Below are 24502 nucleotides of genomic sequence, written 5' to 3' on the forward strand. Positions count from 1 at the left end.
TTCATTTTCATTCCTCTCTTTTTATTTTTTGTCCTCTCTGCTGATTGCGGTTGGGTTATGTGATTAGTTACAGGCTACGGTCTTAAGCAGGGGGGTCAAGGTTTCGCTGGTTAGCATGGGTAGTTAGCCCCTGCAGGCAGATGCCGTAACTACATCATTATGTGGGCAAAACGCAACTTTCTCCTCTGACGGTCATTCAAAAGTAGTTAAAATATTAATTATAAAATATACAGCACCAACATAAAACATAAAAAAATCGAATACATTTTTTTTTCTTTGTCATAAAAAAAAGGGGCAGTGGTGCCCCTTTCACATATACAGTATTTACTGGTAAATTGCCGGTAAGAGATTGTGTATGAACAGGACCTTTTCTAAAATACCGGTAAATTGGTTCCGGCAATTTACCAGTAAAGGAAGTTTTAACATTATAATACTTAATACTTACATACATACATAATACTTAACATGTTTAACAGAAACAAAAGAAAAAAATGTCTTCTTTTGTGTTCTGCAGAAGAAAGAAAGTCTTACAGGTTTGGAATAACATAGGGTGAGTAAATGAGGACTATATTCCCTGTCTGCTTCCTTTGACGTCACAGTCCAGGACAGTCATAGTGCTGCCATCAACTAATCAAAATGTCATTTTCATGCAGAGTGATTAATGGCATGGCATTTATGGCTCAGTTGATTGACTCAAAACAGTGTTCCAAACTTAGTGCCCATGCCAAAGATGGCATTAGCATTTGAAAACGACACTGGATATATGCTTTCACCTTTTTCCATATCAACTCAATATATCCCTTTGAAGGGCAAGAGGTTGTTATTGGAAAGCCTGATCTGTACAAAAATCTATGCGGGAAACTACCAGTGGCAGGGTGTTTTTGCAAAAAGATTGAAGGCATCTGGGAGGAGCAGGTCTTCTTTTCTCTCTGTATTTAAACAGGTGTACACCCTGCCAGGTCTATAATGAGGCTGCTCTCGGATTCCAAAGTGGACCGTGGGATTAACTCCTGAGAGTAATGCTTCTCCATGGACGGGTCATATAGCTGTCAGGAGAGGGTCTGTGCTCACATAAGGTACCGCCCATTAAAATGCTAATGTGCAGATGGAGATAAAATAGAAGTGAAATAAAAACACCCCACCTCAGCACTGTGTCTGCAGTGTTACACACACTAATACACTTACGCATACAGGTCTTCTCCTCCCCCTCCTCATGGCATAATTCAATCAGGGGATTGAATGAATGAGATCGCTTACCCTCTCCATTTCCTAAAGCACTTGATCAGATGAATTGATTCCCAGTCCCCCCCCACCCCCCTTCACTCCACTCCACTCCCCCTCCCCAGTCAGTAGCATGATAGCAAGTTTATATTGATGTTTGCTATGAAATGCTTCTTTAATTTTACACCCATGTCACAACTCTTGACAGAATAAAGATGGATGGATGGATGGCTTTAGGAAATGGAGAGGGTAAAGGCCCTTGCACACTGAGTCCGAAAATTTCGCATGCGTTTTTTCGTATTCGTGATTCGGTGGCTCTGAATTGTCAAAACACCATTCAAACACCATTCAAACTGCTTGCTACGGATGCGAAAAACGCAGAAAATTGAACCCGATCCGATTTTTTTTATGATGGACGAAAGTTTCGGAGGCAGTGTGGAAACGTGATTGACATAACGTGAGGTCGTATTAATTTTTTAATGTGCGAAAATTTCGGACGCGAATTTCGGACTCAGTGTCCAAGGGCCTTAATCGATCTCAATCGATGGATGGATGGATGGATGGATGGATGGGTTAATCAATGGATGGAGAACCTGTTCTTAGTCAGAAGAGTCTGTGGTTTGAATCATGAATTAAAAGACTCATGGCTAGTTTATTTGAATGAACCTCTTATAAAGGCTCAAACTCAAATGTATGATTTAAGGATTTGCATCAGTATAAATACTCAATCACTGACTGAATCAGTTCTTGAATTGTACACTGAGCCGCAAGTCATTCACAAAACAAACCATAGGGAACCAGACTTGTTAAGTGGAAACAGAAACATTAAATTCCTCAAAAGCCTGTTTAGAACAACATGTTTGGGACAAAAAAATCTGTCAATTCAGTCACAAATCCTATTGGTTGGCCAGTACTTATCAGAAGTTTGATGGTAAAGAGATTAGAACACCTCTTTGTAAAAGAATTGTCACATTCACAGCATGCAAATTTTCATGTCGGTCTGAACAGATGCATTAACATTCATTCAAATTAAAATGTATTGCACCGAATTTTCACACTGAATATTCGTCTTAGTGTGAAACAGGCATTAGCCTAAAGCTAGTTCACAATGCCCCAACCAACACCATTGTTTTTAAATCAGTATGTTAATTGTCTTGCCTTTTGTTGCAGTCTGTTATAACATGTTCAATTGTTGTTTGTTGAGTTTTGGGAAGTTTGAGAAGTCATTTTGCAAAAATGCTGAGGTAATCTGACTTCATTGCTATACATTGCCATGGCAATGAAGACAAATGAATATTAGTTCATACTCAGCTATTTTTTTTTTTTTTTTGTGTGAATGTTTTTGTAGTGAATGGATTCAAGCATTTAGTTGTTTTTTTTAAGTACAGAAAACATTTGATCACTAAAGCGCCAGAGATGCTCACAAGTCTCTGAGCTAGAGTCCAAGTCAAGTCTCAAGTCTCTGAGCTAGAGTCCAAGTCAAGTCTCAAGTCTCTGAGCTATAGTCCAAGTCAAGTCTCAAGTCTCTGAGCTAGAGTCCAAGTCAAGTCTCAAGTCTTTGAGCTAGAGTCCAAGTCAAGTCTCAAGTCTCTGAGCTATAGTCCAAGTCAAGTCTCAAGTCTCTTGTGGTTATAAGTGTTGCATCACGTACAGCGACCCATCCAGGTTGCTTAGAACACTGCATAGCTTTATATAAGGAATTCAAAGCTTGTAATATGTTAGGTTACACTTTATTTCGATAGTTCACTTTAGACATTCTACTAACCATGTACATTTTCAACTACATGTCAACTAACTCTCATTAGAGTATTAGTAGACTGTAGTAGACTGTCAGGTTATGATGTGGGTTCGGGTTTGGAGAACAAGTTGACTTGTAGTTGCCAAGTTACTTATAGTCAGTAGAATATCTGTTGGGGAACCAACAAAATAAGATATTATAATATATAATTAGCAGATATTAAGCAGACAGCCTACTAATACTCTCATTAGAGTTAGTTGACATATAGCTGCAAAGTTACTTATAGTTAGTAGAATGTATAAAGTGGACTATCAAAATAAAGTGGTACCATATGTTATTATGACTCCTTTATCTATTAGCATACAGTATCAGCTTTGATTTTGGTATATAATCAGTGTAAACAGGCTATTGCAACATGACAAAAACACCAAGAATGCTTTACTTTTAGTTAATTTTTTTATTTTGCCTTGTAGCTTGAACATACCAAGACATAAGACCAAATATAGAAAATGATATAACTCGCAACACTAAAATTGACACACTCCTATTTAGTGCAAAACATCAGTGTAGCTAAATGCCAATAAACTATTGCATCCAAATGAAATTTTTAACACTACAGTGCACTTCCAAAACATTAAAATGCTCAAAATCTTTAGTGTAAATGTGAAGCTACTGACCAACTTATGGCATGTAACTTGTTAAGAACAAAATGTTTAGAAATAAAAAAATCAAAAGGGTGAGATCAGACTGGTTAACCTTCTCTTCTCTCAACACACTAGGTATGGGCCACAAAACATTTCTGGCTTCTTCTGGCTGCACTGCCTATGCAACTAATCATAGCTTATATACTGTGTCTGTAAGTCAACACATCCCAGACTCTCAAACCAGTGTAACGTTATAACTAAATGAAACAGTAACGTTACATGATCAACAATAAACCTGTTTGTAGACAACGGGCAGCCAGCGGCACGTAAATGATTAACGTTACGTTAATCGACCACCACAAGTTTGGCAATTAAAGAAACGCTCATTCATATTTCATAAGGAAGACAGTCGGAGTTAACCTCTCGTAACGTTAGGTAGCTAAAGCAATAAGCAAGCTAACGGTAGATGGTCAATGCTGAGCTAAACATGTTTACTCACCTATCAGGGTGCGTTTTCAGATGCCTGATAAAATTAGATGTGGTTGAGCCAGAATCTTTTATCGTGATACTGCATATTTTGCATTGAGCGCTTCTTTTGAGCGCGTCTTGTTTGAAGTTTTTGAACCCAAAGCTAACGATGAATGGCACAGCAACGGCCGGTGCTGTCAAACTTTTTGTTTGTTATCCTCTCATGTGCGGTCGCGCGCGCGCTGCCAGCAATAGGCCACGTAGTACGTGGTTACGTAGGCAGGTTACAGGTAACGGAGGGAGGGGGATAACAGCGAGCTCATCAGACGTTTCCTAAAAATAAACATTGTTCACGAGTCCCGCAGCTCGAGTCCGAGTCGAGTCTGAAGTCTTTCGAGGACGAGTCTCAAGTCGAGTCTGAAGTCACTGTGTGTGGGACTTAAGTCGCACTCGAGTCCGAGTCTCAAACTCGAGTCCCCATCTCTGTAAAGCGCTTAATCTACAATCTCTTTCTTTGCAGTTGGCATTTAGATGCAAACAGCATGTAGAAACATTTTTTGGGGGGAGGACGGTCCAGATTCTCATCTCTATCAGTGACCAGGTCATCAGATCTTTCTCTTCTCCTTCCTTCTCTCTCTCTATGGAGATTCCTGAAAAACACTTTGGAGCACCATAAAATTGATGGACTGTTCTGATAGCAACAGGGCCAAATGCGAGAGATGCACAAACACACAGAGAGAGAAAAAGAGTGAGAGAGAGAAAGAGAGAGACCTCCTGCTTACTGTTATCAGTCTACCGCACATGTTCTTAACACACCACATGTCAAAGCTTTAACTGCGGAGACAGCACGAGAGAATTGTGAGGACTCTAAAAATATCAGTTCTCTACTTCACATCCCTGTGCATTCAAACGCTGCCCTTGACATTTAAACAGCAGCGTCTGTCCTCATACATCAACACACACACATACATCTCCTGCCTGAATACACACATCCGAAGGCTCACACATGAGCAAAAGTTTCAAACTCAATGTTTAAAGATGCAAACGCACACAGTAATAACCAACTGGAAGGGGCCTTCTAAAGGACCATGTTTACCATGAAGCAGAAAGACAGGGAGGTACATAGGAGAGTAGAAGGGGAAACACTTTGAAACGCCTGCAGGAATGCACTGCTGCTCCCTGCTGCACAGAGACGGGGATACACACTCAGCAGAGGACATGAGACGAGATGAGATGACACGAGATACAGATGTTAAAAGGCATTGGATACATCATCTTTGGCCATCACAAAGGTCAATTCTTACAAATTCATTCACTCTTTTTCACTTGTTGGTTTTGAAAAACTTTTATACAATTTTAAAGAAAAGTTTAAAGTTGATAACTCTAAATGTCATTTGGTGTAACCATAAAGAAATGTAACATTTTCAAACTCATAAAATTTTCAAGCACATATCTTAACAATTTTAAAAAAATATATATTTAAATATATTATTCAAGGTATAATGAATAATTCACATATCATGAATTACTCATTCATAAACATCATTATTTAAATATCCAGAATTTGAAGTCACACCACATGACATTTTACATCTTAAACATACCTTGCTTTGTCAAAAGTCCAATTATCTGATACTTTAAGATTTTTTTTTGCATGTTTGTTTTTTTATGCTTTTTTTTCTTAACTATTATATCAGGACAATTGTATAATCCTGACATGTATGAAAATTAAACACAAGCTCATATACATACAATGAGGTGTATTCAAGCCAAATTCAGGGCTCGACATTAACGCTTGTCTGGGACAAGTGGATTTTTTGAAGGGACAAGTAAAAGAGAATTTTACTTGCCTGACAGGACAAGTAGCCTGATTAGAACATCAATAACAAAAAAAATAAAATAAAAAATAACTAGGTAATCACTAAAACGAGAGAATGATTCTGATTTTATTACATTTATTGTAATTTGGTTTGAACATTGGGGGGGTTGTAATGTTTAATATAGTTAAAAAAATTGTTCTCCATATTTTTCTTGTGATCATGGTATAAATATTGGGGGGGTTATCTCCCCCCCAACCCCCCCATAAATTACGCCCCTGACTGATGGTGAGGTTGCGCTGTTGACACTTGCGCAGCCTCTCGAGGAGAAATCTACACAAATGAGCGCAGCACACACAAACTCAGTTAACAACATACTGCCTATAAAAAATCTAAATGTGGAGTTTTTATATTTTTAACATGTTAAGCAACCTCAATTATTTTTCCTGAATACCATCACGATTGAAAATGTGACATTGATTTCCTACAACAGTTCAATAAACAGTTAAAATTAAGTCACTTACATTTTAGATGCAATATTGGCTGTTTTTGTTCTGTTTCAGCAGCGAAAATAGTTCCAAACAAAAATCACAGCAGAACCACAGCGCATCTCACAGGAACACTCAACCGTGTTTTCATTACTGAATGATTCAGCATTTTGAACGAATCGGTTGAGTCAAAGATTCAATGACCCATTCATAAACATCTGTCTCATTCTTGAATGAATCAGCCGTTTGAATAAATCATTTGAATGAATGAATCAATGACTCAATCATTAAGAATGTCGCCTGCCACCACCTACTGGCGGTTTAGTGTTATGTTTAAAAGTAGTATAATTCTTTCCAACGTTTCTTATTTGTATATTTAAATCAATTTCATAACAATATTTTATGCAATTGTAATTTTTCAATGTGAATGATTTAATTTGATCAGCCCTACCCAGGGTAACAGCCCTATAGTGTCTTATTATTCTAAATAATTTAATTTATTGATCAAATTTAGAAATTTAAAATGAAAGATGAAGCATACATTTAATAAGATTGGGGGAGGGGATGCCCTTTAAAGCAGCACTAAGTAGGAATTCCGTTTTTGTCAAACAGCGACCCCTAGAGTCGCTGTGGAGTACTTGTACTGTCGTGAATAGCACTCACGCAGAGATGGCTCGCACTCACGGCCGGATCCCCTCCCCCTGCCTGTACACCGGTACCTGTTCAGTAGGATGGACGCTGTAACGAGTGGAAATAAGGTATGGCCCCTTTAAGAGCTGCGCGCGCCCAACACCACATGTATACGGCGACGGGTTATTTCTGTTTGATGCTCATTTTATCAGAATTTTATCAGATCTGTTTTTTGCCGTAAAGCAATTCGTTACCTCGCGAGACCTGATATCACACGATACTTCCTAACACTGAGGCACTGAAGTTGCAAGGGTGGTTTTGCGGCTCACAGGCACCAGGGGGGTGCGAGACGACCACCATTCAACACGAAATCAGTAATATAAACATTACAATGACTCCAAAGCTGTTCGGTTAAGGTAAAAAAGTTACAATTGGCGCTTTTCCACTGCATAGTACGGTACGGTTCGGTTCGGTACGGCACGCTTTGGCGCTTTTCCACTGCATAGTACGGTACGGTTCGGTTCGGTACGGCTCACTTGTGGTGCTTTTCCACTGCATGGTACGGTACGGTTCGGTACGGCTTACTTGTGGCGCTTTTCCACTGCATGGTACGGTACGGTTCGGTTCGGTACGGCTCACTTGTGGTGCTTTTCCACTGCATGGTACGGTACGGTTCGGTTCGGTACGGCTCACTTGTGGCCCTTTTCCACTGCATAGTACGGTACGGTTCGGTTCGGTACGGCTCACTTGTGGTGCTTTTCCACTGCATGGTACGGTACGGTACGGCTCGCTTCGGCTCGCTTTAAATGGTACCTGGTCTGTTGAGGTTCCAAGCGTACCGTACCGGTACTAAAATGTGACGTAAAAAAGACTGCAGATCACTGATTGGTCAGACAGAATCGTCACTACCAGCGTCATTGGATTTGCGACACGAGACACTAAACCCGCTAGATTTAAATAACCAGTAGACAATAGCCAACGCGGTAGCATCTGTTTTTTAAACTTTAAAAAGAAATGGCTGAATCGTGGTCAGTGGACGAGGTGCAGACGTTCCTCTCGTTGGTTGCCGAGGAGCGGATCCAGCGAGAGCTGGATGGGGCAAAACGGAATGAAAAAGTGTTCCAAGAAGTAGCTCAGCTCTTAGCCGCACACGGCCAGGGCCGTCGCTAGTGGGGTGAAAGGTGGTGACAATTATAGGGGCCCCCGCTGCCCAGGGGGCCCCACAAAATCCAGCAGTTATACTATTTAGGCCCCTGTAGTATGAATAATTCTAATATTTATATTAGTTGTATGCCTGAGATTTAAATGAAAACCACAAAAACGTGCAATTTGGGTAAATATTTTTCCAAATATCTGCTTCTCTTACCTCCATAAAAATGGTTTAGTCCGACCTAAAGTATGTATTAATTATTCAGTCAGAGTCAGTGACAAACATTAGACGGACCCAATAAAATTGTAAGTCCCGCCCCAGCTCGTGAACAGAACCAATCAGAGTTGAGGCGGCAGCCTGAAGTTAACGATGAAGTTGGTGGAAGAGCAGGAGACTGACTGACTGAAAAATGTCAGGGAAAAGAAAACAAATCAGGGAACCAGAAATGCCAGGAAAAGACGGAGAGGGAGGCAAGGAGAGTGGTTGTATCCCAGTCGATCAAGACATTCTTAAAGACCGGTTATATATTGTTATTTCGCTGGGAATTAGAAAACATCCGTCTACAGTCTGCCGTGTAAAGTCATTTTTTATTATCGGTGCGCGCAGCAATCGACCGAATTTTTACGTGGTCTAAATTCCTGTCTTTTTACAGTATTGTAACTAGAGTTTTAAAAAAATTACACGAGTCACGACGCATTGCATTATGCATCTGACCTGCCGGCTGATGATATTTAAAACATCGAGAAAACACGAATAAAACACACTGCACTTGGATGAATAAATGTAGCCTATTCGCTTTATTTAATAATATTACCAGTTCCATATTATCTTTATTAAAAAATAAGACAATGAATGCTTTTATTTTTTGAATTAGACTGCATTCTTGTCAATTTTTTAAATGTTTACTTTTTGATTTATGAATTATAACAGACTGAAGGGGGAAAAAATTTATTACTTTTTAAAAATTGGTTTTACTATTATTTAACAATTTCTTGCTTTTTTTATTAGTTGTAATTTTTATATAAACATTTAACTTTTAAAATAAAGGTTTTACAACAACATCACCATCTTCTGTTATGTGGGCCTCCATGTTCATCTATTGTACAGTATATGATGAGGGTGGTGGGGGCCCACATCAATATTTTTTCAGGGGGCCCCGAATCCTCTAGCTACGGCCCTGCACACGGCTATCACCGGACCTACAAACAGTGTAGGGACAAAATAACGATCAGTCCCACCCACTTTGAAGGAGTACTAACTGCGGTGGAAAAGCAACCGAGCTAAAGCGAACCGAACCGTGCCGTACCGAGTCGAGTCGTACCACGCAGTGGAAAAGTGAAGCGAGCCGAACCGTTCCGCGCCGAGTCGAACCGTACCGAGCCGAGCCGTACCAGCAGTGGAAAAGCGCCATTAGTTCACCTTTAAAGGGTCATGAAACCCTAAACCAAATTTTCTGAGATTTTATCAGAGGTATGCGTGTTGAACACCATTGAAGACAATGTTAGCATCTGTTAGATTTAATAGTAGGGTGAAAATGGTTAAATTTTAGTTTCTTTCCGCTATTTTCGTCTTCCGGGTTTAAAATCTTCATCGCAGGCTGTGACGTGGCAGAGCACAGTATAGTGCGTTGAGGACTCATCGGTGTCTCATAATTATTAATGAGACTGAGTTTTCATATCCTATGAGAAGACTGTCTCTTAATTATTCATGACACCACGTGGATCTTTCCAGTGACAGACATGTCAAACTGTGATATCGCGTAGTAGATGAGAGAGGCAATCATGGGACGCACGCAAGTGTTTGTTTTCGTGGTGCAAAAGTCCAATTGGGTTGAATATGTTTCCCCGCGATGCTGCCCGGGCTAGACTCTGGCTCTGGGCGGTTGGTTTTCCATCAACCACGGACACATCTAAACGTGTGTGCCGCAAACATTTTTGAGCTTCGAGAATTGGAGAATGGTGGACTTCGCCTTGTTGACAACCAATGCAGGTTGCGTCTTGTGAGTGATGCGGTACCAAGTCCCGAGGACTTTTCTATCCCTTCAGAGGTGTGTGTGTGTCTAAAATGAGAAGTCATCCACCTCCACAGAGCCATCTTTATTATGGGGGTTCAGGGGGCGCGTAGATCTAGGCTATGCACGGAAGGTTTTTTTTTAAGCGGAAAATTAATAATTTTCAAATATATGTATAGTGTCTATAAACAACTATATATTTTACAATGACATTATAATTATACATGTAGCCTACATTAATATGTTCTCAATAGAATTACGATTACTGTAGGCTTGGCTAATATAGCAGGGCATTCAGTTACTTTTGAAAGGACAATAATAAAGTGTCGTATTTCATAAGACTTTAACTTTGCCAGCTATAAAAAAAAATCTAGCATTTCCTCACGTTTTACCACTGCTTTTAGTGACAGTCGATATGCATGGGATACTGGCGATGACAGTGATGGCCTTACCACACCCCTTCTCACAGCCATCCACGCCCATTTAAGTTGCATTTTTCAAAAAGATTGTGAGCTAGACTTGAGCTGAAAGAGGGGGGGGTTCATGACCCTTTAAAGGTGCAGATATTACAATATACTGATTTAAATATATCAAAGTTGATTGAACACTGATGAGAATATAAATAAATTAACACACAAAAAAAAAACTTTTTTACTCGGACAAGTGAATGACAGATTTACTTGTCCAAAGGACAAGCACATGAAAAGGCTTAATGTCGAGCCCTGCAAATTGCATTTTTTTTGTGTATTTTTTTAATAAATGAATAGATCCGGAGTGTCGTATCATTGACCCAATGACAGATCTGCAGCGTGTTGGTCTACCATCACATGATTAAACCAGCTAGACGAAAACAAGACTCTATTACTGCTTTCTCTCCCTCTATTTTAGACAGATTGATCTGGTCACCTCATCTTGAACTATTGCCCCAAGGGTTCCTCTGTGCTAACACTTCACGTAATAAACCAGCCTTTCATACGCACATGTGCTGCTACCACTTACACTAACCTAAACCTAATGAAACACTTACAAATGCTCTCAGCCTCAGCATGACCTCTAGGTGACCGGTTACCCCTTTTTCAACAGGGGTCGATGGGGGCATGATTTTACTCATGGATATGCTTTTATATTTATGGAGCTAAGGCGTGTAAATACTGCGTGTGAAAAGCAGAATCAAATCAACGGCAGCATGAGAAAGAAAATCAATAAGCATTACAGATGCATTAGATGTGACAGCTACAATTTCATACACCACTTCCTGTCGGCTCCCAGCAATTTCATAACAACACAAAGAAAAAGAGACATTCTTTTTTCAAAACGTGGGAAAATTCATTTCGAAATTTGCTTTAAATAATTCATGCCGAGGCTTTGAGTTTTTCAACCTGGAAAAGGAGAAATACTCATGAAGGAGAGAGAGGTGAACGTCTGTTTTTTTGTAAGTTGTACTTGTCAGGGGCTGTTCTGATCGCTCTGAATTTGAGCGAACACAGCAGGTTAACACTGATTACACTACTGCCGACCTTCATGAAATAAACACAATGTCTAACCTGCGGGCATACACAGACTAGTAACAGTCCACTATTAGGTCAACCAGCCACAAGCTGTAAGACTGCAGTACAGTGAGGACAATGAACATCCCTCTGATTGATCAGAGCTCTTTCACGTTTGTTTTCCTATCAAGATGGGGATGGTTCAAAAGTTTAGGGTCAGTTCGATTTTTTTATGCTTTTGAAAAATACTTGCCATGCACTTAATGGATGAAAAAAAAAGTATTGAAATATTATTACTAGTGCTGTACAATTGATTAATCACATCTAACATAAAAGTTTTTGTTTTGTGTGGGTATGTGTACGTATATGTCTAACACACCATGCACACACATGTAAAATACATATAAATATAACAACACAGTACACACACATATAGTATGTAAACAAATACATTTATGTTAGATTTAGATTTGACAGCACTAATTATTACAATTCAAAATTGTCTATTTTAAAATATAATTTCTTCCTGTGATGGCAAAGCTGTATTTCCAGCATCATTAATCCAGTCTTCAGTGACACATGATCCTTCAGAAATCATTCTAATACGCTGATTAGTGCTCAAATAACATTTCTTATAATTATAAATGTTATCATAAACAGTTGTGCTGCTTACCATTTTTGTGGAAACCATGATACATTTTTTTCAGTGATCTTTTGCTAAATTACAATGCATTTACTATTACTTTTGATCAATTTTATGCATCCTTGCTGAATGAAAGAATTTTTAAAAATAGTACTTACCCTAGACTTTTTAACAGTAGTGTATATTAAAGGTGCGATAGGTGATCTGGGAAATGCTAACTTTAGCCTGCTAGCATTGAAAACATATGATCCCACCCTCCCTGCAAATCGCTGTCCAAAGCCACGCCTCCTCCAAAACACATGAACGTGCACAGACCAGAAGTGAAACCACCAGAGACAACGTTATTGGACTACATCACGTGTCATTCACTGTTGAGAAAACTTTACAGTACAGTGAAGGGAGAAACAGAAGCGCTTGCTTGCATACATAAGTACGTGATTGTGAAATGACTCCAGTTCAGAAGTTGACAGAGGAAAGAATGCACTGCATTTCAGCTTCAGTCATATGGGATTTCAGGACATAGCGGCAACACAGTCGAATCTCACTGAATTATCTGCATAGGGCATTGTCAGCCGTACATAAAACTGTACTGTCAAACATGAAATGTAGATACCTGCCACTTGTTGTCGGTTCAGAAGGAAATTTAGGTTGTTTGCCTGCCATTCTTGCTCTGTCTGCACAACGTACGTGAAACGCGCTGATGACAAATGATGTCTGCATGAACAGGCAGCGCAGTGGTATGTAAACACACGTTGACTGACAGGGAACACATGCTATCATTTCATTCGGACCGAATGCAGTGATTGAACAAACATTTTATGGTTCTGTGCCTTCCACAGACGATATATATTTATAAAAATACATTTAGACCGCTTAACGTAGTGATTGCTATCAGGATATGCAGTGGCGCAAAAAGTGGGTATGCGCTATATGCGGCGCATAGGGGCGCAGCACCATCGGGGGCGCCAAAGCGATGGTAAATTTTTTTTTTTAATTTAAATTCAATTTTAAAAAAGATATATATATTGTATTTTATATATGTAGCTGCTGTTGTGCGTTTCTAAATCATTTCTGCATTTCTTCAATGTTATATAAAATTTTAGAGGACTAACCATAGACTGTAAAAAATACTAACAGGCTAGAGTAGGCGCCCTCATGGAGAAGGGGGGGGGGGTAATATCGCGTGCGGGCGGTACCTGAGCGAGCAGGTACGAGTGGCCTAGTGAGTATCCATCGAAAAAGACAGATAAAACAAAATGCTGGGGGGCTAAAAATAGAAAAAGAAAGAGGGAAAAGGAGATGGCATGTCAATTGATGCGACAGCAGCTAAATAAGTGCATGCTGAAAGCCAACAGGTAGGAAATAAAGTGTGACATCCAGGCATGCAGGCTATCTGTACCTCTGTGGCCATCGGGACTACCGGGAGATTCCCGGTGGGCCGACCGACGTGCTTTTTCGCCCAATACATCTCATACTTTTTTTCTTTTTTTTTTGTCTTAACGGCCCATAAAACTCGTACATCGGCGGCCCATTTGTTTTTTGCTTAATTGGCGGCGCTGGGTTAGTGCCGGTGTAATGCATTGGTCAAAAAAAAGTCAGCGTTAGTGTTTTTCTGACACACCGGCCCATGAAACATGTCATCATGTGCTTATATCTTTCAATATAGAAATTAGTACAAAAGTTTTTCAGTGCATTTGTTTTACAATATATGGCGATTACTATCATGGGATTAATATTACAACTATTATTATGTAGTAGTGTAATGTAGACAGACACTAACTAAAAGAGGTTTGAATTTTTCTTTGTTTAATTTGCACCCTGAATATGGGTTGGAGCTTTTAATTTTGAACTCTCAAAGTGCACCAGACTGCTGAATTTAACATTAAAGAACACAAAATTATCTTACCGGGGGGCATGCCCCCGAACCCCCCTAGAGAAACAGAGGTCCACCTACCACAGTTTTACCTAAAATCCTGTGAGAAACACTGGTATTGCTGTTCCAATGGAGCTTATAGTTTCTTTGGGGTTCATCACGGTGGAGTAGCTATAGTTTAATTGTATTAATAAATGACAATTTAGCACTTATTTTATCTGTTAGCTCTCACTCGTTCCTACTCACGTATTACATGGCACACTTATTTTTATTTTATTTTTTGGGGGGCGCAAAAATTGTTGCTGCATACCCCTCTGACACTGGGTAGTTGCGCCCCTGAGGATATGATGAGATTTTCAACCAGCATAACAAAAAAAATTCTGTAGAGAATCACCTATTGCACCTTTAAAATGCAATTCATACATAAAGTGTTATGACTTGAAAACACGTCTTCTGTGATGACTAATTTAATTAGTGAAAAGAAATCAATCTTTCATTGTCATGTGCTAAAAAAATATTTTCACAAAACTGCTTATTCATATTTTACTTCTACAAAATCAAGGGCATGTGGTCCAACAAAATATCAGGAAAAAAAAGGAAATGTTCTCATAGAGAGGATCATCTCATAATTGTGTCTCAAGGTAAATGAGTCAAAGCAAGTTCAGTTCATGTAGTAAAAAGGAGCACTAGTCATATTTGACTGTTTGATGCTTTAGTACAATATTGAGAAAAGTGATATTCAAGTCAAATGTAATTGAATCATTCAAGAAAGTGGCATCTAAAAGAAGAAATCATCCACAGGTTGTTTAATGTGTGAATTTTAGAAGTGTGTCTGAATATCTGAATAGAGATACACAACATACTAGAAAGACAACAGAAGCACAAGTCATGTTTTATCTACCTTCCATGCAATGCGGTTGCCTTTAGAATCATGTTCCAGGGCGATGGGGAAGTCTCCACGCTCGTAGAACTTACGGAAGGCCGTGGGTTTAGCTGGCCTCTCTCTGAAAGCCCCTGCAGCCGGAGGGCCCACCACCTATAGAACACACAGAGAGAGAAAGCCTGTCAGATACCGTGTCATCAGAGGGAATGGCAGTCCTAAAAAACCATCACAGAAAATGAAATGCGTTTGATCCTCTTTCATCTCAATGTAAATCTGCTTTCATTCTGATGTCTGAGGAAGCATTTATCTGTTTTATAGCCACACACAACAAACCATAAATTATTCACGATGCCTCCCTCATAAAATACAATCTGACAGATCACACAAAGTATGTATTAGCAGCATAAATAAACTGATGCATTCGCCACAACATACGGGATACTGAGTACGTGACAAGCTAAAGAAAATGAAATAAGAGATGTTTATTCAGGAACACAGTTGAACTCATGAAGGCCCCTGCAGTGAGAATGTGGCAGCCCGGGGCTTTGCTCCAGGCCTTGGCGTTAAACTCTGACTTCATCTGAATAAAATCATGCAGCAAGTCACACACTGGTGCTGTTTTGCTTAATTGCAATGGTTGTTCAAATTTAAATGAATGCATTAAGCTAATGGTTAACAATGCAAATATGCTAATGTGTTTATATGAGAATCATGCTCTTGGCACATTCATGCATATCTCTGTGGCCACAAACAAACTTTTGCAGGAGGGAATCGAGTTGTCTGAATGAAAAATAGGAGTTGGACCTACTATCCTGAATTTGTGATTGATATATTCTTGCTGTAAACATGAATTACAAACGCCAGCTAGGCTATTTAACCATTAGCTGGTTGAGCTCATTGAATCAGTGAGTTGAACTTGAAAACAAACCAAAAAAGTCCAGTTCGTGAACAAATCATTTAAGGAAATTTTGGCAAGCAAAAACTTTCTCAAGCAAAAAATGTCAATTGTCAAAAGTGTAGACTCTGTTATTGTGAGCTGTGCTTCATATATCTCTAAAGATTATTGGAGTATGTTTTACAAGAAAATACTTTTCTTTTTACTTCAAAATGTCACTTTTAATTTAATGTGGTACTTGCCGTTTCTTTGTAATTATTGTGAAAATTGTTTCTATTTCAATTGTTGATGTTTTTTCAGTGACTTGCTTATGCAAAATCCCAGATTAAAGGAACTCTAATTTAAATGACTGGATTTCTCCAGCAAAAATTTAGCAAACGACAGTAACTTACCGCACCTTTAGGGGGCATTCACACAGGACGGTGAATGCTCCCTAAAATGCCCCCTGAGTTTTTTCTATGTAAATATCTTGCATAAAGCAAAACCTTGTTCTGTGTGATTGGCCCTTTAGACTATTCTTTGCTAATTTAATCAAGTGATTAATTGAAGAGATCAGATAACGATTAATTTACTGTACTTCTCTCAGGAACTTTCATGAACGCTTCGAGATTGCATGGATTTCTATAGAAATGACTGGATTTCAGCTGTGAAAATTCAGTGATCAACAGTAAATATGACTACCCATGTTTGACCATTGCGCTTGTGTCCCACATCTCGCTTCTTTTGCAGCATCTCACACATGATATTCTAAAGAAACGTGTCTCTTTTTTCATTCCCCATGCAGGAATGCTCCAAAAATAATTAGGGCAGATGTCAAAATTTTCAACAAATTTTTAGAAGACTGAATAAAAATAACAGAATATTCATTATTGGACAAACTATTTCATTGGAGAAAAAAAATCAGAAAATGAATATATAGCTGCACCAATGCCTGTGAGAAGATTCAATCTAATCCATGAGACTCCCTACTCAATTAAAATAATTTATTTAGATGGCAGCAGAATTTTAACAGATGTCATTCAGCCTGTGATGACCAGGCAGGAAGTAAATGTTCTCCACACAGTAAGGGTCAAGTGAGCAATTCCTGTAAGTGAAGGAAGATGATGACAGCACAGTCCATTCTATCTGCCGTTGAACTGAGAACACACACACACACACTCATCTGGGAAGTGAGTTGTGAGTCCTCAGCCATCTCTTTCTATGAAAGCTGTGTTTCAATCACTGAAAACCGCTCTACCTCAGGGAGAGAGAGCAGCTCATTAATCCTCGGGCTGACTTCGCATTGGAGAAGGTGTAATTCCGCGAAGGTGATCAATCACCTGCCCAAGCTGAGGCCACATCTCTCTAGCTCTCTCTGGGCGCCTAAACTGCTTCTGAGAGCATCTGATGGATGCTTGGTGAGTGGCTGCAGCTCTCCGCTTGGGCAGGTGAAACCCGCATTAACATTTCCACTGCTCTCTCTCGCCCTACTTCTCTCATAGGACACATTCCCCTGACAATATCATTCAATTTCTTATAATGTGTGTGTGTGTGTGGCTGGTGACTCACTAGGTTTAGCAGAAAAAACAGAGGCTGCTCTGATAAGGTCAGAATGCACACAACTGCTGCAGGCAACTAAATTACCTCCCTTTATTCATGGAGCATTCACCTCCACACTTCACACACATACTCACCGATCCACCCACTAATACACATGCAGTCATACACACACACACACACACACACACACACACACACACAATCTAAACGGAAGGTCCCCAGAAAAGTCACCCAGCACCAAACTTGTCTGTGTAATCTGGAATGAGTATTCATTGTAGAAGCAAATGGGGAAATATGAGTGTCAGCTGTTTGATATGGTGTTAATGTCCATAAAACCATAGAGGCTTTAATCTTATTTTACAACTTTCCTAAATAATGATCCAATTTATACAAGACAGACAGACATTATATAACGTTTACACTGCAAGTGTGAGATTTTAAATAAATAGCCTTCTGTGATGGTGATAAAACTCTGAAATATCACTGTCTGGTTTGTTCGGATAGGACGTCTGCTTTCGACTTTCTTCTGTGACATGCTAAACATACACAACCGTTCAAAAGTTTGGGGTCAGTATGATTTTTAAAAAAGAAATAAATACTTTTATTCAGCAATGACGTGTTTAATTGATTAAAAGTGACAGTAAATACATGTAGGCCTATAATGTTACAAAAGATTTTGATTTCAAATAAGTGCAGGTCATTTGAACTTTCTATTCATCAAAGAATCCTTAAAAAATGTATCACGGTTTCCACAAAAATATTAAGCAGCACAACTGTTTTCAATATTGATAATGATAATAAATTGTTCTTGAGCACCAAATCAGCATATTAGAACGATTCCTGAAGGATCATGTGACACTAAAGACTGGTGCATGATGCTGGAAATACAACTTTGAGGAATTAATTACATTTTACATAAAATTTATATTCCACAATATAGGCCTAATTGTTATTACTGTTTTTTATAAAATAAATGCAGTCAAGGCGAGCTAAAGAGACTTCTCATACCCACCCCAAACTTTTGAATAGCCTATAAAAATCTAATACATTTACATTTGTTGTTTGTTAACTGTTTGTTGCAATTAATACAGCAATTTGTTAATCACTTTTAGCTCATCTATTATCAAGTTTGTGTAAGCAAAATCTGACATTTTGAGATTTCCTTCTCTGGGTAGAATACGAAATAAGCAAATAAGATAAATGTAAATCTTTGCCATCAGGGAAACTGGAGCCTAAAGTCGTGTTTAGAGCTTGATTTAACATTCCTCCCCGCTGGTAGCCTGCTGAATTCTAGTCAGTGTGTTGCCCCTGTGAGGAGACAGAGCTCAACTGAGTCACTCCTGATTCTGAGGAAAAATGACAACATGCAGGCAATAACGCCAACGCTCACTGCGGAGAACAAAAGACAACAAGGGATGAAACAAACATGATTTCAATTATGAAAAAGAGTCAGAGTTAAAAGGTTGAAAATGGTTACTTAATGCTTATTTTCTTTAGACTGTAGCTCTACTCTTGCACAAAACCGAAATGCATTTGGACTGGCAACTCAATGGGGCAACATAGGCTACTGTACAAGAAGGCAACCAGCTTTCAGCCTTAATATATCAGCCTGATCATAAAGTGCATAAAGATCACAAACATTTCCACAGCTCTACAAAAACACAAATACAACAAAGCAGAGTAAAATAAATATAAAAATAAAATAAATAAAAATTCTCCTTTGACAACCCTCATTTGCATTTTTCAGCTTTCTCAGTAAAACTCTCCTCCATAATCTTATAATCCTATAAGCATCACATTCACTCAGTTACGGCACAAAAGTTTGCTGAAAATGATGTTGTTGTTTAGAGTTTAATAGTTTTAATCTAAACCTGGATGAGCAATGTGCTGTTGGAAAAGAGATAAAAATTTGCATTTTAAAAATCTGTCATTCCAATTTGTATCAAAGAGAGTATTTTCTGTCCACTTACCACCGGCATGAGAGACTTACAAGCGTTCAAGGCAAAAATGTTAAGTGATAATATTGCCCCAGACATTTCAAATCAGGGAGTAAAAATGGCTAAATATTTATCTATTATGGCTGGGTAAAATTTTAATCGATTCTCATTTTTATATATCGATATAATATATGATATCGATTCTTAAATCCCAAGAATCGAATAGACTAGTCATCCTGTTTTCAGTTGATGAATGAATGGAACATTGTAGCGTGCATCCCATCCAATAAATTGCAATAATCTTTGTGCTTTGTTATTATTGATATGAAACAAAGTCTCAGATTTCAAATTACGTCCATTTACTTTCAAAAACATAAATATCGTTTTGACGTGACATCACTCTGAGCTCAAGAGAACCAGCAGCGCATATGATCTTCTCTTCCCATTGTCCCAGACTGCGACCATAACGAAATAAACATGAATGAGCATCTGAAAGTGTGTTAAAAGATAGAGTACAACTTATCGAAATCCGTATCATGACACATGGAATCGCTCAATCAGTGTTTCAACAGTGGAAAGATGTCAGTAAAACAGCTTGTAAACAATGTCATGTAACAGTGACCATAAACTCGTTAGTCAGCTAGAAAAATTAACTCTAGAGAGGAGCATTTTGTTAAATATATGCACCATATTACATATTCATTATAATTTTTTATGTTCTTCAATATTTAATGCATGTTTGAATAAATCTGGCAAGTTTTTATGACAGCCACCATTTAAATGTTTATATTTCATATAACTTTATTATTATAAAAATAAATAAAAGTGTAATTTAAGTGTTGGTATACAAATCATTTAATTTTTACCTTCAATATTATAGTAGGCAAATGAAGTCTAGTAGGCTACAACTGACTCCCATAGTTTACAGCATTAGTTAAGAGATTTGTTTTCCTTGAGAAAATTTGCCATGTATTCTACCTGATATCAAAAATAATCAATATTGAATCGAATCGAAATCGAATTTCGTGGGGGTAAATAAAGGCCTTCTGAAGTGAAGCGACTTACTCTTTTAGCGTAAGTCAACTTGCGTAGGCCGTCTGCCGGAAGCTAGTTATTTTAGTCGATAAAGTTTTATTTTGGATATTTTTCTTACACGAACGCATCGCTTCACTTCAGAAGGCCTTTATTGAGCCGTGTGGAGCACTTTTATCATGGGTGGATGCACTTTGATGAACTCGATGAATCACTGTCATTATAAAGCTTGGAAGAGCCAGGACATTTGTAAATATAACTCAGATTGTATCCGTCTGAAAGAAGAATGTCATATACACCTAGGATGACTTGAGGGTGAGTAAATCATGGGCTAATTTTAATTTTTGGGTGAACAATCCCTTTAAGCCTTGTTTGAGAAACCAGGGGTAAATGAATTAGAGGACATAGGCCTAGTGTTTCACACTCTAAAAGCAGTGCTGGTATGTGAATAGAGAACGTCTTGTAGCTCTTTGCATCACACACACGCATCTGGTCACCAGTGCTGATTTTTGCTGAGCCAGCTCAATGAATCAAGCACATTGATCAGTCTTGCCAGGCTTTGCATTTACTGCCATGACCAGTAATCAGCCTGCATCTATTCAGCCCCGTGCAAACCAATTTAACAGCACTCCAAAGAATAACACCCATGGCCATGAACATCGGACATGTTCCATCAGCACACTCTCTGCAATCTACAAAGGCAACTGGACACATTTAAGAGTGTGTAGTGTATACATCCAGATGTGTGAAAGCTGAGAGATTTTGACTCTTGGTTAGCAGCTGTTCAGATTGTTGCTGCATTATAGGAGGCAGACTTTGAGACCCATGGTATGCTGCCAGCATCTAGCCTACTGTACTTTGTAATGGTTCATGTTTCCAGTTATGCTTCTAGTTCCTTTGGAAGAAAATGTTCTTAACACCATGAGATTATCAAGCTACAGCTGCATTCATAATCACAATAAGCTCATAACATTAGTCATCTTAAGCAGAGATGTCTTTTGGCTGACAGACACTTAGACAACATCCCATTGCTTTCAAGCTTGACAGCCACCACAATATTGTCTATAAGCATACACAAGTTTCATCAGCACAGGCTTAGACAAAATGGTGGCTTAGAGATAGATAAGATAAAACAGGTAGGTTTATTATTAGTTAATCAGCAGGAAACACTGTCTTTCAACTGGTAATATGATCAATAGAGAGATACATGAATTGCAGTATGGCTTGATACTAACAATGGGCTTGTCTTACAGATTTCCAGAGCATACACACAAGGGATCAGACGAAGACACAATGGACAACTGGATGACAACCTGATTGAGCTAACGCTTGTAAGGTATAACATGAACATCTAACAGGTATCATGGTTAGAGAGTCTGTAGTATAAGGGGCTGTTTATACGACACCGTTTTCAACTAAAAACATAAAACTTTGTATGCGTTTTGGCCATTCATTTACACGACGAAGGCTTTCTTGGGTGCTTGAAAACGCAAACTTTTTTGAAAATAGTCTCCATGTAAACAACAAAAACGCGAATCTCTGAAGACGATGACGTCATGTTTTACGTTTCATCGCCATCTAATGGCCTGGCATTATAATACAGCGTTTTTAGTCTTTTTCGCATGAATTGGGATTGTTTTAACAATGGTGTCGTCTGTACGTGGAACTTCTCCGTTTTAAGCATATCGTTGTTGTGTTAACGTACCCTAAGATGAAATCAGACGATGACTGTGGGTATTGTGCTCTTAGTAGGCTACTGGTGATGAGGGCTGATGAGTGTCAGGTGTGCATGATTAGTACTTCAGTGAGTTTGAAGGTAGAGTGAGGGAAGGAGAGCCTGGTGTGATCATGACAATTTTATTATGCGTGTATGAATTTTAGGGTACGTTTACACGACAACGATGTGCTAAAAACGGAAACATTTTTTCTTTGTACAGATGAGTTATCAAAACGATCCCCGTTCACACGGATCCGCGAAAATGACTAATAACGCTGTATTATGCTGTGTATATGCATGTTAGACAAGTAGTTGGCGATGTCACTTTGTAAAGAAAGACTACGCGCCTGCGCACATACGCAATCTTTTACTACAGTGCACTCGAGCTGAACGCATATGCCTATAGACACAAATTACATTATTTATAATTAATGGGGGGGAGACACTGTTGTGCCACTGATAACAGCGGCAACGAGCACTCAGCATAATTTCAAAAACAACACATCCCAGCGCGAGATCACCTCTTATTTAAGATTGCTAATCAACTAGAGATGGGGTTTGTTTTGTATTAGATACATCCGTGCCCCGAGATGTTACAAAAAGTGGTGGGGACATGTCCCACCCATCCCACCCGCAAATTACGCCTATGCCCGTTTTACTTCCTTTAAGAAAATGTCAAAACCTTTGAACACAAAGGCTTCGAAAACATGTATCATCCTTGAGTCTGTTGTAAGGAACCTATTTTCATGATGACAAAATGTTATAGTCTATTGTGTTGATTTGTGTAGGCCTTATAACCACTGTGATGATGTCCCTATGCCCTCCACCTCCCCCCTATTTCTTACTGTTAATATCTGTATCCTTTCATTTGCAGCCTATGGACTAAACACGTAATAGCCTACGCGTGTGCATGACGTAACCGTTTTCACAGATTAGATTTTTGTAGTTTAACTTTACACGGAGATGATAAGAGGTTTTCAAAAGTTTGCGTTTTCAAGCCACCAAAACGCCGTTGTCGTGTAAATTAACGGCCAAAACACACACAAAAAAAATTTCAGTTTTTTGTTGAAAACTGTTTTGTGTAAACGGCCCCTAACAGGGTGGGAAATTAGCACCCGCCACCAGCCAATGGCGGATACTTTTTCAAAGTGGTGGGTGACTTTGCCTTGTATACCAGCCACAGTGGCGGGTGGATTGTAAAACATATTTTTATTGTTTACTACTTAAAACATTCCTTGTAACGGATTGGACAGCTTTTGTCAAAGAATGCTGTTGCTAAGTAACAATGATGTACTTTTGTCGAGTAACTCATTTGATTGGTTTTCAGCGCTGTGTCACTGTGTGTCACAGACACAGTGCTAGTCCGTGTGTCACGGCACTGAACGGACCGTGACACATATATCTGAGCAGTAGTCAGCAGTAGCTATGAATGTAAACTGTTGAGGGCGAAGTAAAGAAAAAGAGAAGGTACTTTTCGAACAAGTGGCGCATTGATGACGAAGGGAAAACGAGGGAATGGTTAGCCTACCTTCCCGACGACAAGTCCATGCACTGTACTTACTGTCGAAACTACGCGTCTTCAGAAAATGCAAACAATTCGTTCGTTAGAGGAACAACTATCCTTAAATTAGAGGCAATAAAAGACCACGAGTCATCCAAGTCTCATATCAAGTGCAGTGATGAGTCAATATTTTTTTGTTTTGTTCATTAAACATGTAGGCCTACAATTACTGTAGAATATGACCAAACACAATTTTACCATGGTCTCGCAGGCTTTTTTTCACATCACTTTTTATTTGCCTATATTAATAAAATATGTATTAATAATAATAAAAAATAAAGTATTGAAGCAATTCAATTCAAATATGCTAGTGCACTTTCTTTTATAAATTTGAATTCCGGAAAAAGTGGCTGGTAAAAAATATAGCCTAAGTGGCTGGTAAAATTGGGCATCCACAGCCACTGTGGCTCGTGGGCAAAAAAAGCGCACAGCGCACATGCGATAAGACATCTGGAACATTTATCACACACACACACACACACACACACCTGGAACCTCTTGCTGAGAACCAGGGCATATCTAAAATAGCTGAGGGGAATTTAATTTACTAAAACATAAAATAATAAATGAAAAGGACAATGCACTTTTTGACATATAGGTGTAGAAAACCAGAAATTGACTATTACAGTAGTCGTTTAGTCAGGCTTAAATATAAATTTGTCACCACAATCTGGTCATCTATAATTACAAGAAAAGATGATAATATTCTTTAGACAATTGTTTCACATCATTAAAAAAGTCAGCTAACAAGTCTGTTCATTATTTCAT

The 24502-nt window shown here is 38.8% G+C and overlaps 1 protein-coding gene across 1 annotated transcript in view; it reads right to left on the reverse strand.

The window, feature by feature from the left end:
* Window positions 1-24502, reverse strand: part of pacrg (PARK2 co-regulated) — a 124321-nt gene that overhangs the window by 79818 nt on the left and 20001 nt on the right. The window contains exon 2 of the mRNA XM_056234044.1: window positions 15072-15206. Coding sequence (XP_056090019.1) covers window positions 15072-15206 — 135 coding nt within the window. The remainder of the gene's footprint in view (window positions 1-15071; window positions 15207-24502) is intronic.

The sequence above is a fragment of the Rhinichthys klamathensis genome, unplaced genomic scaffold (assembly GCF_029890125.1).
Source record: "Rhinichthys klamathensis goyatoka isolate OS25496 unplaced genomic scaffold, OSU_Roscu_1.1 h1tg000387l_1, whole genome shotgun sequence".
In the NCBI taxonomy this organism is placed as follows: Eukaryota; Metazoa; Chordata; class Actinopteri; order Cypriniformes; family Leuciscidae; genus Rhinichthys; species Rhinichthys klamathensis.